This window comes from Panthera leo, chromosome A1 (assembly GCF_018350215.1).
Source record: "Panthera leo isolate Ple1 chromosome A1, P.leo_Ple1_pat1.1, whole genome shotgun sequence".
In the NCBI taxonomy this organism is placed as follows: Eukaryota; Metazoa; Chordata; class Mammalia; order Carnivora; family Felidae; genus Panthera; species Panthera leo.
This window is the reverse complement of record NC_056679.1, coordinates 132,712,003-132,730,361: the sequence shown is the minus strand read 5'-3', so window position 1 is coordinate 132,730,361 and position 18,359 is coordinate 132,712,003. Positions and strand designations below refer to the sequence as shown.

General features: G+C 37.3%; 1 protein-coding gene across 5 annotated transcripts in view; it reads right to left on the bottom strand.

The window, feature by feature from the left end:
* Positions 1-18,359, bottom strand: part of NLN (neurolysin) — a 122,628-nt gene that overhangs the window by 71,160 nt on the left and 33,109 nt on the right. For all 5 annotated transcript variants that reach the window (XR_006202964.1, XR_006202963.1, XR_006202962.1 and 2 more), the window contains exons 2-3: positions 11,426-11,685; positions 6,965-7,113 (exon numbers count right to left, since the gene is read on the bottom strand). Coding sequence is in view for 2 of the 5 variants with exons in the window: in XM_042940378.1 (XP_042796312.1) it covers positions 6,965-7,113; positions 11,426-11,685 (409 nt within the window). In the remaining 3 variants the exon portion in view is untranslated. The remainder of the gene's footprint in view (positions 1-6,964; positions 7,114-11,425; positions 11,686-18,359) is intronic.

The window sequence follows — 18,359 nt, the reverse complement described above, 5'->3', positions numbered from 1 at the left end:
AGGTACCAGGGAAAGAAAGATGAATATCCTGCAAGTGCTTTAAGTAATATGAAAGAAAAAAGATACATTAGCAGACAATGTCAGGATCATGTAGTGAGTGAAGACAGAGTTAAGCACTCAGGAAGCACAAGAGTGGTGTCTGGCTAATGGAGAAACTAAGGCAAGGTAGTTGATGCTTTGTTTCTAGGCTTTTAAAGCCTCACAAAGCTACAAGTTTCAGTAGTTCTGATTATGACCAATAACTAGACTTACGTATTTCAAAATCAAGAAGGGATGGTGTAGGTTAAGACACTTATCATTACCATGCTGAATTTTGGACTTAGTTTTTTCCTTCCCTGCCACTCTCCCTTTTTTCTTCTCTTTTCTTTGTTTTTCTTTTCTTTTCTTTTTTCTTTCCTTTTCCTCTTTTCTTCCATTCCTTCCTTTCTTTTTTTTTTTTGCCATGGTTTTAAGGCATGTTTCCTGTATTTTAATTTGGCATGAGGCTTCCATGGCTGGTGGAATACAAAAATGTATAATGCTTCAAAGCATTATTTTACACTTTAAAATTAAAACTTTTCACTAGGTGGCTAAGATTAATCAGCCTGACAAAAGCCCAGGGCTCTAAAAGATTAGTATAAACAATATTAAAATAGATAACTGTATTTCTCAATTCAGCTTGCATAAATGAGACTCTTATTTCACTAAAGAGTCCCTCTTCTGTGCTTATTACTCAGTAGTCCACTGGAATAAAATGTTATATGCCTGGACTGTTTCAACATAGAGACAGTGCACATTTTTCTCACCAATATGGCTTGAAAGAGGGTGTATGAAACCTTTGCTGGCTTTAGCCAACAACTAAGAAACCTTTGTCAGGATGGGGAAACACCAAGATCTGTGGCCTTGACTGCTGGCTTTTGATACCTGGACATTTTTAACTGAAAGGAAAAAGGAAATGTTTGTTTTAATTTCTTATTCCTTTTTTTTTTCCTGGTAGAATTAAGGATAAATTTAACATGTTAAATTTGCATGTAATAATTTTTATATAACAAACGGGTAAAATTACATATACATGTTATAAAGACAAATGAAATCTACCCTTTAACTTATGAAAAAGAATATTAACAACACTGCTATACTTTCCTATGCAACAGGTAACCATTCTCTTGAATTTTATGTTAAACATTTTTTTTTTTTCAATTTTACCAGTATGTATACATTTGGTTTGCTTCTTTTTGAGCTTGGTAAAATGATATTGAGTTGTAGGTAGTGTTCTGGGACTTTTTTCTTTCACTGTTACTCATATTCAGCCATGCTGTTGCATGTTGCTGTAGTTTATTTACTTTACTGCTATAAAATATTCCAATGTAAATATACTAAAATTCACTGATCCACTTTCCTGCTAATGGAAATCTAAGTTGTTTCAGTGTTTTGCTATTATAGATAATGTTGTTATGCACAAGTGTCCAATTTCACCTGTGTACAAATGCAAAAGTATTTCTAGATAAATGGGGAGGTAGGAGACAGTGAGGATATGCTGAGTTATGGAGAATGTGAGATCCTACTTCATAATATTAAGTTTTTCTCCAAATTAGTTATTACTCTAATTTAAAAAAATTTTTTTTTCAACGTTTTTTATTTATTTTTGGGACAGAGGGAGACAGAGCATGAACGGGGGAGGGGCAGAGAGAGAGGGAGACACAGAATCGGAAACAGGCTCCAGGCTCCGAGCCATCAGCCCAGAGCCTGACACGGGGCTCGAACTCACGGACCGCGAGACCGTGACCTGGCTGAAGTCGGACGCTTAACCGACTGCGCCACCCAGGCGCCCCTCTAATTTTTTAATTAATTTACACCTTTACCAGTAGTGAACAAACATTCCCATTGATTCACATTCACAGATTGTTGGCACTGTTAGACTTCTTAGATTTTGCAAATCCAGTGAATGAAATGGTATCCTATTGGGATCTTCATCTGCATTTCCACGATTACTGACGAGGTTGAACATCTTTTCATGTTTAATTGACATTTATGTTTCTTGTGAAATATCTTTTCATGTCCTTTGCCCATTTTTCTTTTGGGATTTGTTGTTGTTGTTTTAGCTCTTTATATATCCTAGGTACTAATGCTTTGCTAGTTTCCTGTTTTATAAATTTCTTAATTTAGTATTTGGGTATTTCAGTATTTTTTAGTTTTAGTGTCTTTTCACATTATTAATAGAAGTTCTTTATTTTTTCTAAGCCTCAAAGTTATAAATGGGCATTTGTTTTTATTTATTTTATTTTTTATTACTTTTTTTAATGTTTATTTATTTTTGAGAGAGAGACAGAGCGTGAGCGGGGAAGGGGCAGAGAGAGAAGGGAGACACAGAATCTGAAGCAGGCTCCAGGCTCCAAGCCATCAGCACAGAGCATGACGTGGGGCTTGAACTCACAGACCACAAGATCATGATCTTAGCCGAAGCCAGAGGCTTAATCAACCTAGCCACCTAGGCTCCCGTATTTTTTTTTTTTTTTTAAGTTTACTTATTTTTGAGAGAGAGAGAGAGAGAGTGTGTGTGTGAGCAGGGGAGGGGCAGAGAGAGAGGGAGACTTAGAATCCGAATGAATAGAATGCTTAACTGACTGAGCCATCCAGGAACTCCAGAAGTTCTTTATTTTAATGCAATCATGTTTATCCGTCTTATGCTTTAGTTAGGACTTTGGGGTCTTGTTTCACAAATACTTCTCTGCTCAGGTATCATAAAGACATATTCCTATATAATTTTCGAAAAGCTGTTTCTCAGTTTGCTTGTGAGGAGAAGAACCAATTTTTTCTTTCCCACATTTGAAAACCCCTGTCCTAGCACCAATTACTAAAGGCCTAGCTTTCAGATTGGTCACCAACTGTTTCTAGCTTTAGTTTATGAACAATGACTAAATATTTACCTCTGTGGCTCTTGAGAAGTTACCATTTCTGAACTTCAGTATCTCCATTTATAAAAAAGGGATGCCTCACAAGCTTGGTAGGAAAGTTAAATTAGATAACTATACTGCTGTGTAAATGTAAAGTACTAATCACACATAAGAAGGAGGCAGGAAGACTATGGTACACTGGTTAGTCTCAGGCTCTATTATAATTTCATCCATCCAGAGTCAACACATGACTTATTTTGGAGGTTTTGAAACATGACTGCAAATAAGTTGATACTCCTTAGACTGAGATGTCATGTCCCCTGAATTTGGGCAGATCACAGTGACTGGTCAATCAGTACAGTATGGCAGAAGTGATGCTAGTTGACTTCTGAGGTCAGAAAATGTAACGGCGGCTTCTGTGGAGTTTGTGGAAACACCATTCTTGGGAGTCCTGAGTCTCCATGAAACAAGTCCTACTACCCTGATGCTGCCATGCCATGAGGAGGCCCAAATTAGACCACAGGAAGAGACAACATGTAGGTGCCCAGACATGACAGCAAGAGAGAGATGTCTGGTTAGCCTCCACATGCTTTAGCTCCAGCCACCACTTCCTTTTTCCATGTAAGACCCCAAGCCAGAGCTACCCAACTGATTGATTCCTTTCTGAATTCCTGATCCACAGAAACCATGACAGAAAAAAAAAATGATTGCTGCTATTTTTAGGCAGTAAGTTTTGAAGTAATAGATTATACATCAATAGATAACTGGAAGGCTTACTGAACGCAGATTTTGCACAAAGACCTGAGAAAAGTAATTTCATATATTTTTTAAAGATTTTATTTTTTAAGTAATCTCTACACCCAATGTGGGGCTTGAACTCAGAACCCTGAGATCAAGAGTTGCATGCTCCACTGACTGAGCCAGCCAGGTGCCCCTAATTTCTTATTTCTATTTATTAATCCTACGTGAAGAACAACACAAGAGCTAAAATAACATTTTATATCAAACTAAAAATATATTTGATTATTGTCTACATTGGTGGTATCTTGAAATCTCAGTATTACAGTACCCTCATTTTAGTAGGTTATACCTGAAATTGCTGATTTAATATACTTTTAAGAACCTATTATCCAACTTAATGAAGGCTTTATGTGTCACATCATGGTTGCCCTATTTTACTTACAACATTACACTGAAAAGTAAATAGATATATCTACCTTTGTCTTTTAGGTATGAATGGGATGAAATTTACCATTTGTTAAAGTGTCCAGTACTAGCAGAAAACTCATATTGATACTTTTAGATTTTAAAAAAATACTACCTATATACCGAGTAATATATAGAATTGTCAAATGGCTATATTGTATACCTGAAAGCAATTTAACACTATATCTTAACTATATTAGAATTAAAATAAAATAGAGGCACCTGGTGGCTCAGTTCGTTGAGCGTCCACCTTGATTTCGGCTCAGGTCGTGATTGATCCCAGGGTGGTGGGATTCAGTCCTACGTCAAGCTCCATGCTGAGCATTGAGCCTGCTTGGGATTCTCTCTCTCTCTCTCTCTGTCATCTCCCTCTACCCCTTTCCTATAGTCATCCTGTCTCTATCAAAAAAATAAAATACAATAAAAAAAAAATACTGCCTAAATAAATACAACTATTTGTCAATGAAAGGTACTTAAAGGTAACTAAATTCACCAGATAAGCTCCACTGCATAAAAAAAAATTGTTATTTGTTTATTATTCTGATCTAGCCTTAACAGATACAGTAAAAGCTCCTACCAATGGTCACATAACGAATGACATGTATGGGAATAATTACTCTCTTGGAAAAAAGGAAAAATTATGGAAATGACTCTGAAACCACTGTAAATTATTACAATAAAACCAGCCCAAACAAATGAACTAATATGATGAATGCACTGGTGTCTATCTGGTATAGTATTTTAGTATACTATCCTGGCAGCAGTTTGTTTCCAAATTTACTGGGATCAGATTCCAATAAAAGTGTAACAAAGAAATCTAAAGTGACACACCTTCCATATCTTGAGAACATTCGTAAATATCAGAGAAAAACATTAAACATGATATATAACATTAAGATTGCAATACCTTCTTGAGGCTAGAAAATTCCAAATGAAAACTTAGAAGTCAGAATGAAAACAGAGTTAACAAAAGAAAATGAGATATTCTGGAAAAAGTTTTAAAATACATACCTAATATAGAGCTAGAAAGGAATTAGATTGGGGGGGGATGAAATAAAATAAAGGAGACTGTAAGGGCCATGATTTGAATCACACAGAGTAATAACTGAGATCAAAAAAAGAGAACAATGTAACTAATAAAGAATAATCATGAAGTTATTAAAGTTTATGTTATTTTTATAGTGCTAAGGGTGAACAGTTATGGGGGCACTTGGGTGGCTCAGTCGGTTAAGCATCTGACTCTTGATTTTAGTTCAGGTCATGATCTCATGGTTAGTGAGTTTGACCCCATATTGGGGTCTGCACTCACAGTGAGGAGCCTGATTGGGATTCTCTCTCTCCCTCTCTCTGCCCCTGTCCTGCTCTCTCTTTCAAAATTAATAAACTTAAAAAAAAAAAGATGAACAGTTATGAACAATATAGATGAATATAAATTACAGGGTAAAAAGTGCCTATCTGACATGAGAGAATAGACAGCACATATATCTTAAATGTCTAAAGTCTTGATTACATATTCTTTAGTAAGTTAAAACGTGAAATAAAACTGCTTTCTTATTTCAACTCTTATCATAATTTGCTAAAAGGAACAAAATGTTTGAGATTAAAAAAAAATTTTTTTTAATGTTTATTGTTTTTGAGAGAGAGACAGAGAGCAAGCAGGGAAGGGGCAGAGAGAGAAGGAGACACAGAATCGGAAGCAGGCTCCAGGCTCTGAGCTGTCAGCACAGAGCCTGATGTGGAACTCGAACTCACAGACCATGAGATCATGACCTGAGCTGTAGTCGGCCACCCAACGGACTGAGCCACCCAGGTGCCCCCAAAATGTTTGAGATTTGAATAAAGAAACATGCAAAATTAAACCAAAATGTCTAGGATTATAAAGAATGGCTGTTTTCCAAACAAATTGCTGAGTGTCATGAAAATAAAAATTCAAAGCAAAGACATGATGAAAATGCTAGGAAGCAAATCAACATTGGTGATGAAAATATCAAAAGCACTCAAGGCAGACCCACCTAAAACATTCATTGTCGGTAATTTCTGTGAGTCTTGAAAAATGTAAGGATGACAGAGAGGAATGACTTAGGCATGCAGCATCAACAGTATGTCATTAATATCATGGCCAAAACCACATGATATTTACAGATAAACAATTCAATTCCATTTAGTTGATCTGATCTAATATAAACCTTGCAACATTTAGAAAATTCAAAGAGTAACCATTATGTTCATGACAATTAACAATCCTTAGATTTATAGATGTACACTTTTTCACACTTGGTCTTTAGTATTAAGTGAATGTAATTAGCAACTCAACATTAACCTACGTAGTATAACAATAAATACTATGCTGTACCCATTACTATAATAATTAGAAACAAAATCTAGAAATTTTCAAATACCTTTTTTTAAAGTTTATTTGTTTATTTTGAGAGAAAGAGAGAATACAAGCAGGGGAGGAACAGAGAGAAAGAGAAAAGGAGGGAGAGGGAGAGGGGGAGGGAGAGGGGGAGGGAGAGGGAGAGGGAGAGGGAGAGGGAGAGGGAGAGGGAGAGGGAGAGGGAGAGGGAGAGGGAGAGGGAGAGGGAGAGGGAGGGAAAGGGAGTGAGGGAGTGAGGGAGTGAGGGAGTGAGAGAGAGAGAGAGAGAGAGAGAGAGAGAGAGAGAATTCCAAGCAAGTTCCACACTGTCAGCGCAGAGCCTGATGCGGGGCTTGGACTCATGAACTTGAAATCATGAAATCATGACCTGAGGTGAAATCAAAAGTCTGATGCTTAACCAACTGGGCCGTCCAAGCGCCCTCAAATACTTTTTATTGTTGGTCAAAGATTTTTACTTTTTTAGTACAGATTTTGTTTTTCTTTTAAAAGGGTTTATAACATCATTTACCTGTAAATGAACAATTCTCAGAAATATATCTTCTCTCATGCTCATCTCGATATCAAAACGAGAAAGTCTTTTGTCTGCTTCTGTACTTGCTGCCCGCACTTCTTTGTCAGAGGAGACATGCTGGGGAAAGTCTAACATGGTTCGTTCCACTGTCAATAGAGGACAAAATCATAAGGATTCATCCAATCAGCATTAAGAAAAATACCTCCTACCTAGATGAATGATTATCCTAATATAAGTTTTTCATTTTATACCTTCTGTAAAGTTTTGTAAGGAAACAGCATCTAATGCAGGACTTGGCTGTTGCAGTGGCATTATTAGGAACAATAAGGGTATAAACTGAGCACTTATCAAAGTATGTTTAGGGTGTAACTTATTAACTGGGAATGCTGAAAGATAAAGACATAGTTCTCATACTAACACATTTTATAATCTGGTGTGTGGGAGGAGGGAACAGTACATGAAAAGATAAAGAATACAGGATAGAGCAGCTTAGTTGCCAAAAGAATGGGATAGTAACTCGAACACAGCAATATTAGGACTGGAGCACTATGTAATACCTATGATGAAGGCTGGACCTTAGGGTGGGCAGGGCAAGAGGAAGACCTCAGGAGAGGACTGGAAAAGTAGAGACTACAAGCATGGGGACTGGCAGAGAGAGAGGATGTTTTAGAAAAAAGCAGACTTACTTAGTTAGTTACTTACTTATTTAAATATAATTTATTGTCAAATTGGTTTCCATACAACACTCAGTGCTCATCCCAACAAGTGCCCTCCTCCCTACACATCACTCACTTTCCCCTCTCCCCCACCCCCATCTACACTAGTTTGTTCTCAGTATCCAGTGTCTCTTATGGTTTGCCTCCCTCCCTCTCTGTAACTTTTTTTTTCCCCTTCCCCTCCTCCATAGTCTTCTGTTAAGTTTCTCAAGATCCACATATGGGTGAAAACATATGATATCTGTCTTTCTCTGCCTGGTTTATTTCACTTAGCATAATACCCTCCAGTTCCACCATGTTGCTGCAAATGGCCAGAATTCATTCTTTTCATTGCCAAGTAGTATTCCCTTATATATATAAACCACATCTTCTTTATCCACTCGTCAGCTGATGGACATTTAGGCTCTTTCAATAATTTGGCTATTGTTGAAAGTGCTGCTATAAACATTGGGGTACATGTGCCCCTATGCATCAGCATTCCTGTATCCTTTGGGTAGATTCCTAGCAGTGGTATTGCTGGGTCATAGGGTAGTTCTACTTTTAATTTTTTGAGGAACCTCCACACTGTTTTCCAGAGAAAAGCAGACCAATTTAGTTGGGGTGGGGGAAGTTTATTTAATATAGAAATTCCTAACCTTCACTACAGATTCTTTAGAGAATCTAGTCAAAGTTATGGACCCTCCCCGAAATGCAAACGTTCATACAAGCATAAAAGTTCCATACAATTTTAGAAGATTCCCAGAAATCTCAGTGGACACATCCAGGGAAGAGTTGAATATTGGGACTATTCCTATTAAATGATGGTGGTAACGAACTGCTCTAATTTTCACATATTAAAATTCTTTCTTGGGTTTTTAATACATTTGTATTGTGACTTTCATCGGGCAAAAATCTGATGTCAGTGAAATGACCCCAACTACAGAAAAAATGAGTATGGTTTATTTTTTTTGTTTTTATTTATTTAAAAAAAATTTTTAATGTTTATTTAATTTTGAGAGAGAGAGAGAAAGAGAGAGAGAAAGAGAGAGAGAGAGAATGAGGAGGGGAGGGGCACAGAGAGGGAGACCTAGAATCAGAAGCAGGCTCCAGGCTCTGAGGCGTTAGTACAGAGCCTGATACAGGGCTCAAATTCATGAACCGTGAGATTATGACTTGAGCTGAAGTTGTATGCTTAACCACTGAGCCACCCAGGCATCTCTTTATTTTTTTTTTGAGAGAGAGACAGAGAGAGGAGGGAGGGGAAAGTCAGAGAGAGAGAGAGAGAGAGAGAGAGAGAGAGAGAGAGAGAATCCCAAGCAGGCTCCGTGCTGACAGTGAGGATCTTGACGTGGGGCTCTAACCCATGAACCATGAGATCATGACCTGAGCCAAAATCAAAAGTTGCACGCTTAACTGACTGAGCCAGCTAGCCAACACAAAATGAGTATGGTTTATAGGAACGGTGTGGCTGTGCTGTGACAATGAATACACTTTTATTAGCTTTAGTACTTTGAAGGTATTGTAAACAGGTAAAACTTCCACATCTGATATATGGCAGACAGTAGAGCTATCCTTTCCATACCAAGAAACTATCCAGTTAAACAAGCTACCTCACTCATATCAGTCCTCTTAAAACAGTGCTATAAAGCTGTAAAAAGAAAAATCACCTCAAATATCTGCATAAATTCATAACATGTGGTTTAAAAAGTCTAATTAAATAATTATTCTTTAAGGATTTGATTTAATATACACTTTTATGTTCCTTGATTAAAGAATGGAACAGAATTAAAGTTTCATAGATGTAGCACCTGTTTAAGTGATAGAGTTAACTATATAGGTATAATTTCTATTTACTTTTTAAAATTAAGTCAAGGAGATATTAAGAAAAAATCAAATTGCTCAAGAACTAAAATGAGCAGAACAAAATGCAGGAGCCTAAAACTGGAAACATATTCTTAAACAAACAATAATACTAAAAACCATTTCCTTCCTTACTTTGCCACAAAGACCTGAACCAGACTTATGCTCTTACTGCCAAACTATAAACAATATTGGACACTAGTCAAATGAGGTTTTAACAGTTACTGCAGGAGGCAGAATGAGCTCTGAGAACAAATACAGATAAGATAAAGTTGGTCTTTAAAAATCTCCTAAACTCAAAAATTTTTAGGATTAACTTACAGAGGTAAATTTATGAGAGAGCAAGGACTTCTGAAAACTAAAAGTATATTTAAAAGATGCATTACTGGGGGATGCCTGGGTGGCTCAGTCGGTTAAACGTCTGACTTCGGCTCAGGTCATAATCTCACGGTTTCTGAGTTTGAGCCCCGTGTTGGGCTCTGTGCTGACAGCTCAGAGCCTGGAGTCTGCTTTGTATTCTGCGTCTCCCTCTCTCTCTCCCCCTCCCTCACTTATGCTCTCTCTCTGTCTCAAAAATAATAAATAAACATTAAAAAAAATAAAAGATGTATTATTGGAAAAGCAGCAGACTTTAAGATAATTTTTAAAAAGATTTTGTTTTTTTTCCCCACTGATTTTTATATTTGTTAAATGCATAATTCACCAGGCTGGCACACCATGTTGGCCATATATGACTGAAGAAGAAATGAGTCTCTGAACCAAGGACAAACCACATATAGCAAGGGAGACACACAAAATATTGCCTTCTGGGAAAACTCTGCCAAATGTGAACCAACTCCATCCCTTTGAGTTTGACTAATGAGACCCACCAGGTCTTTTTTATTTAGTAGTTTAAACTCAAGACTTTTATCCAGATTTAGTGGCCATTAATGACAGTGAAGCAGCTGGTGGGAAGAGGCAGAAACTGAAACAGAAGAGGTAAGAGAGTCCCTATTAAGGTGGGGCACAGGGTAGGGAATTCTTGGTGTTGAGGGGTTGGTGAGGGTTAAGAGATGACTAGGTCACTAGGGCTGTACAGGATTCTGGACAACCTTCCAAATTCCAGAATACATACAAATGTTTATGATATCCCGATAACTTACGTTCTTACAAAACCTGGATAGCCAAGGTTGTTTAGCCATAACTATATCACAGAATATGTCCAACCCTTAGGGGCAATTGGAATGAATCTCCATTCCTTTAACTCAAAGGGCCTAATACTTATATTATAGAAATAATGTATTTTAAGTATAGGAAATATGCAAAATAGAGAAAGGCATAGACAGTAAATTTTAAAAAATCAAGCATAAATCCGATACCTAAGAAATTAGCTACTAGTAAAATTTTCTTCTGGTTTTCTTCTCTGTATTTTTTTTCTATGTTAAGAAATGCTGTTCCTCAACATGATTATAGCTACATAGTGTTGCAGACCCTGAGCATACCATTACGTGGTCTTTCTATATGCTGGATGGCACCCAGGAGTTGTTTCCAAGGTTCTGCTACGACAGAGTACCTGTTTATACATAAATTTGTACATAATTTTTCCTGTATCTGATAATTTATTTCGATTAAATGCTTAGGTGTGGAACTGCTGGGCTAGGGTATGAACTTCTTAAGAGTTTTGATATATTATGTCAAAATACTCTCCAGAAAGCAGATGTAATGAGATTGTACATTTTGTAGCACCACTGCCAACATAATAAAACATTTTAATTTTATTTAATTGAATTCTAAGCAATTAGTTAATCGTTATGGAAAAATCAATGTCTTGTAAAACTGGAAAATGATTGCCAACACAGAAAGCATAAAATGGTTTATGATGCCTACAAAATGAAATATCAATGGGCGTCTGCATGCTACTCACCTATATACTTCACTTCGACATCTGCCAGTGCCTGCAAACAGTTCTCGTAAGTTACTTCCTCAATGTCAAGCATTCCAATAGCATCGTACACCTGTTTGGTCTGCACAATGAGCTCCTCAGTTCTTGTTTTAATTTGCTCTGGTGAAAGATCCCATCTTAAGACATTTCTGCCAGCTACAGTATAGGAAGACATTGCCTGAAGAGAAGACATCACTTCTCTTCCTAAAGTCATTCTGAATAAAATCCTGGAACCACCAACTCTGAAAAGAATCAGAAAAAGAATAAAAATTAGACATCTGTTGATCCAAAGCCAATACACAAATGTATACTGTCTAAGTATATTAAAAAGAACTTTTTAATAAAATTGAGCAAGTCTCTTTCAGGTGAACACGTAAGCACAAAATTAAATGCATTTGTATTTTTTTTTCCCTTGAATGTAGATTTAATGAAATTAGTACTTACCAAACACTGAATTGGTCATGTAATTAAGTCATGGTGAGAAATGAAGTTAGGTGTCAAAGACATAATAAGTGTCCTTTATAAATTAAACCAGTAATCTTTCTTATATAAATGTTTTTCCTGTGCTGGGGCATCTGGCTGGCTCAGTCAAAAGACCATGTAACTCTTGATCCTGTGGTTCTATGTTCAAGCCCCACGTTGGATGTAGAGATTACTTAAAAAAACAAAATCTTAAAAAAAAATAAAAATTAGGGACACCTGGGTGACTCAGTTGGTTAAGTGTCCTTCAGCTCAGGTCATGATCTCGTTGTTTGTGGGTTTGAGCCCTACATCAGGCTCTGTGCTGACATCTCGGAGCCTGGAGCCTGCTTCGGATTCTGTGTATCCCTTTCTCTGCCCCTCGCCCACTCTCTCTCTTTCTCTGTCAAAAATGAATAAATGTTAAAAAATTTTTAATTAAGAAAAAATTAAAATTAAAATAAAAAAAGTTATTTCCTGTGTCAACATCTACCTACAATGTTTCAAAACGTTTTTATAATGAACAGCATGTAAAAAAAATGTTTTTTTACCAAAATTTCACAAAAATCAACTATGAAAATTTGAATTTAAGGTTTGGGAAATAAACTCTGGTATTGCTATGGCATTATTCTAAAAGACAAAAGAAATTAAGTTAATGATAACAATCCTTTACCTCCCTGACAACCTCAAACTAATAATTGATGCCATATGTGTGTATATATGTACTATATATCATGCAATATAATTTTAGAACTTATAAATAAAAATATTATAATTAATGGCTAACATTTGTTGTGTGTTTAGGCACTGTACTAAATGCTTGCCATTTATTCACTTAGTCCTCAAAACAAAACTATGAGGCAGATACTGTAGTTATTCTCATTTTACTAAAGAGGAAACTAAAACAAAGGAAAGTTAAGTAACTTGTCCAAAGTCACATAGCTGGTTATATGTTGTGAGCTAGGATTAAAAACCAGACGGAGATAATAGAGATCCAGAACTCACACTCTTAACTGCTACGCTAAACTTCAATCCTATGATCTTACAAGACCCCAAAACAACCCTATGAGGTAGGCAGTGCATTATTCCCTTTTTAATGATGAGGCAGTTGAGGCTCAGAGAGGCTAATGACTTATTTAAGGTCATTCACTTAACAAATACTTATGAGCATATATTGTCTGGTCATTGTGACAGGCATCAAGGATAAACAGGCAAACCTACTAACATTCTGCTATTATTGTGGAGAGACAAATTGATAAAGGAACTATTATTCTATATTGAGGTGAGTGAGACGACAGGTATAAGCAGAGGGAACTCTGAAAGACCTCAGAAGGAACTTTTCTTGGAAGATTTTACAGAGGCAACAAGGAGCAAGTCAACATCTGGACTACATCCAGAAATTATCTAAATGCCAAAAGCAGTAAGGAAAGAGAAATCTGATAAGGTCAGTAAGGACTACAGAATATGAAGAGCCTTGGGAATCAATAAAGAGTTCAACCTGAAGTCCGTGAGAGAGCCACTGAAGGGTTTTAACCAGGTAAGAGATGAAATAAGGTATACATTTTAGAGAAATTGCCCAAATTAAAGTGAGTTGAAAGGTTTGGAAAAGAGAGATTATATTAGAGGAAAGCTATTCTTGTAACTGGAGCATAATATCATGGTATACTGAATTAGGAAAAGAGGGGAACTGGAGTGACTTAAAAGATATTCAGGAAGTAGAATCAGTATGACTTGGTACTTGGTATAGGGGTGGAGGGTGAGAAATCAAGGATGTTGTCCAAGATTCTTGTAGTTGGATGTATGGATGGTGGTAACATCATTAAAATAGGCAATGTAGAAGGAGGAGGAGGTTTTTTCGAGGTTGGGGGGGAAGAGATATTCAATTTTGGACATGCCAAGTTTGAAGTGGTATGGCACATTTAAATGGAATTCATTAATATGAGATGATAAGTGGAGTTAGAGGAATGGTTGAACTGGCCCAAGGGAGTTTGCAGATTAAGAACAGAACTGAGCCCTAACTCTAGTTTAATCATGGAGATAAAGGAAAACCAAACCAGAATGGATTTAGGAAGCTGTGAAAAGTAAGCAGAAAAAAAGGGAGGGAGGGGTGCCTGGCTGGCTGGGTTGGTAGAGCATTCAACTCTTGATCTCAAAGTCGAGTGTTTAAGCCCCACCCTGGGCGTGGAGCCTACTTAAAAAAAAAAAAAAAAAAAAAAAAAAAAAAAAAAAAGAGGGAGTAAATAACTACCAAATGTACAAATCTCAAGAAAGACGGAAGAGTCTGTTAAATTTAGCAACAGGAATGTCATTGATGATTCTGGCAAGAGCAGTGTCAGCGGGATGGTGGGGGTGGAAGTCAGACTACAATGATTGAGGGATAGGAAGAAGGTAAAGAACTGTAGAGTACATCTAAGTGATTCTCTAGAGTTGGATATATTTTACTTTTATTTTTATTTTTTTATTTTTGGGAGAGTGAAAATGGGGGAGTGGCGGAGATAGGGGAACAGAGGTTCCCAAGCGGGCTCAGTGCTGACAGGCTGACTGCAGTGAGCTGGATGTGGGGCTCAAACTCACAAACCAAGAGATCATGACCTGAGCAGAAGTCAAACACTCAACTGACTGAGCCACCCAGGTGCCCCAAGTTGGATGTGTTTTAGATAAGAAAAGAGACTGCAGTCTCAGTAAAATCAATAAAACAGGTAAAGTGGGAGTAGAAAGATTACAGTCTCAGTAAAATCAATAAAACAGGTAAAGCAGGAGTAGAGAGACTACAGTCTCAGTAAAATCAATAAAACAGGTAAAGTGGGAGTAGTTAGGTTGTAGTAAAAAAGTGTGGGTTTGAATTTAATAATTCAAAGGTTAAGCAGTCTGATATGATTCAGGACATTTTCCCAGAAGTGGATGGTTGATATAAATGAGTTGAAGAATGCAATCTAGTATTGGATAAATTGTTTATGTGAACACTGGAGTCAGCAGCTTGACAGCTGGGCCTGGGAATAGAAAGGAAGACTGAGCCAGAAACCAAAGTCTTCAAAGAATGGGGAAGACCAACCAGGTATCTGGTGGAGGACATCATGAACAGGGTATAGAATGATAAAACCAGATTGTGAGCCTTGAAGGTGTTTATACAATGGTGAAGAAATATTGGTCTGGGAGTGTAAGTGAGGGCAAGACAGAAGCTGGCAAACAAAGAAGATGTGGTCTTTCCTCTTTATTTTGTGATCTATGGGGTGTGAAAGAGAGGGATATAGAGAAAATATTTTCCCCAGGGTTGAGTGGATTTCAGTAATGGTTACTAGAAGAAAAGACAATCCAGAGAGTATCAAAAGGGGAGGAGTTTGTTGACTACAGGACAAGGGTTCCAGAAATAACAAGGCAGAAGTCTAAGAGTAGAATACATAGCTAAATATGTGTTCATTGTCCAGCCGTTCACTGCCTCCCTCTAACTAAGTCTATGCACATACTTCTTCCTAGTACCCATGCACACCACGACTACCACACCCCCTGCCATGTCCATGATCTGTGAAGGTGGCTGCCCCTACCCTCAAACTCCTATGAGAGAAACAGGTCTTATTTCCACTGTGTGTGACCGAGCAAGCTTGTGTTCATGACTGCAGCTGGCATCCACCTTATGTAGAACCTGACTTAGGATGAAATAAACACTGTGAACAGAAGAATAAAGGAAGGAAAGCAAATATTTACTGATATCACCCTTATAACAGTTAATTCTGAAACCTGACCTAGACCTATTTTCCAGTTATATTTAAGCCAGCTTGAATGCAGTTTTATGTTATTTGTTTCATAGAGGATCCGAACTGATAAAGGAATGAAAACTGGTAAAGGAATGAGCTCATACATGCAAAAGTATGAAGGTCACAACAAGAAATGATGGATGATTGGAGGGTCTCATATGCTTGGTGGTGGCTGAAATTAACAGGGATGCAAAGTTCAGTGTGTGGAGCTGGCTGAAAATGTCTAAAATAATTATTTCCACAATCTCTTACGGATACACAGAACTGAAGCCTCGAGGAGCAGTGAGACATCACCACTACTGACTGGGTTTCTGAGGAAGTTCTAGTATAAGTGAAGAGGCTGGCCATGGGATTACTGACATAATGACCAGCAAGTGGACTGATGACTGAAACACAAGACTTTGGTAGCTAATCACCTGTTCTTTTCACAACTCTTCTGAGTACAAACCAATTATTACAGACAACTTTTCATTACTGTTAAACACCTTTAAGAGAAAATTACCTCAAACATTTACTGATAAGATGAACCTCCACTGGTTTTCCTTTATTTCCTAACATTTACCTCAAGGTTGAGTGTTTGGTTACAGCATACCTGATGTTAACTCAGTGAAACTGGTGAAGGTATCAGAACCTCCACCCTGGCTGAACAGATACACCCATAATCACCCTTGTACAGTTTCTGTTGCAATTCATGAAAAACTACCACTTTCTTGAAGTGATACTATTCCCCAAATACAGGCAGGGTAAAAAGAAAGGAAGAAAATTTAGAAACCATAGTTTTATGTGTCAAAAGAACACATTAAATTTTGTGTCATACTTTCTTCTTACCTTCTGGGATTTTATCTTAATTTCTTTCAGGATTTACAATTCTTGTTACCAAAGAAAAGGAGACTGAAGGATTCCCTCCTATTTCTAACTAAAACATTTTGATCTAGGGGCACCTGGGTGGCTCAGTTAAGTGTCCGACTCTTGATATCAGCTCAGTTCATGATCCCATGGTTTTTTTTTTTTTTTTTTTTTTTTTTTTTTAACGTTTATTTATTTTTGAGACAGAGAGAGACAGAGCATGAACGGGGTAGGGTCAGAGAGAGAGGGAGACACAGAATCGGAAGCAGGCTCCAGGCTCTGAGCCATCAGCACAGAGCCCGACGAGGGGCTTGAACTCACGGACCGTGAGATCTCGACCTGAGCCGAAGTCGGCCGCTTAACCGACTGAGCCACCCAGGCGCCCCCATGATCCCATGGTTTTTGAGATTGAGTCCCGCATCAGGTTCTGTGCTGACAGTGCAGAGTCTGTTTAGGATTCTCTCTCTTCCTCTCTCTCTCCCCCTCCCCTGCTTGTGCACGCACAATAAATATTTTCAAAAATAATGAAAACTGCCTTTTTAAAAAAAATTAAAATATTTTGATCTACTGGGAATTTTTCTATCTGCATTCTCTCTGCTTTTCCTCTTATATCATCATTTTGCGGAGTATCTTTATTCCCCTTTGTTATGACTTCAAGCTCATTCAATGCTTCAGCTGCTGGTACATTTATCTTTTCTCCCCCTTCAGTGCCTCTGCAGCCCTGGAGAACTGCACCTGTGTGGAGAAACCAGTGCACCTGCAATCACTCTAGCAAATATGATTATACTCTTGGGAATGGATTTTTCTAGTCACTTTTTGCAACCAAGAAGTACAAAAGTTGAAAACAGGCAATACTATGTGATTCTGTCTTCTCTACAGGAGTTAATACATGCAATTATTTGAAAATGAGAATCTAGATTAAATTTGAGATTTCTACTGTCTAATTAAACACTAGTTTTTTCTTTCCCTAAACTTCCAGGCTCTATTATTTCTGTCCCAGCCACACCTTCTTCATTGTTTCTTTTCTCTTTAAAACACTTTCAACACAAAACTCTGAAACTTCTAAGAAATAATACAGAATAATATAACAGCATTGACAAGAAGGCATATTTGTTAGGTTTGATGTTTCCTGTGTCCAGCAAACAAATGAAGTACTCAGGCAAAAAAAATCAAGTGGTATGGATTTTGACATAGATCACCAGACTGCAGAGCTGCATTTGGAAAAATGAGCATGCCACAATTATACTGAGTTAATTACTGTCTTAAAACTTTTGCAAAACATTTTATAGAATATACTTTCAGAAATTTTCTGACCTACTGGCATAAAGGCCTCAATTTCCTCCTATCAAGTCTTCTTTGACCATTCAAATTCATCCAAATCTGAGCTTCTATCACCTTTTACCTATGCCATTCATTTTAGGTATTTAAATTACTGTCATCCACCTGTTCAGTTGGTTTGACTCATACTCTAAATTAGACGAGGGCTTTCTCAAGCACAATAACCATTGTGTCTTCTTTTGTCAAAATCCTCAACTCTAACACACTGCACACTGCTGAGCACATAGTAGACGCTGTGTACTTGAAGTGAGATGGGATTGATATGGCTAAAATACTACAGCAACAGCATCGTACATGAACATCACAAATAAATATACATACAGGAAAATGTGTTTTATTAGAGCCAAGACTTGAGTGAAGACCATTATGCAAATTATCCTAACTTCTTTTCCCTACAATTTACATTTTATACATTCTTTCTGGTGGTTGCATAGCATTTCCTGAAACTTGTCCCAATTCTTCAAAATACTTGGCAAATATTCCTAGCATTTACTTTAGAACTAATCTTTCTTTACAAGCTG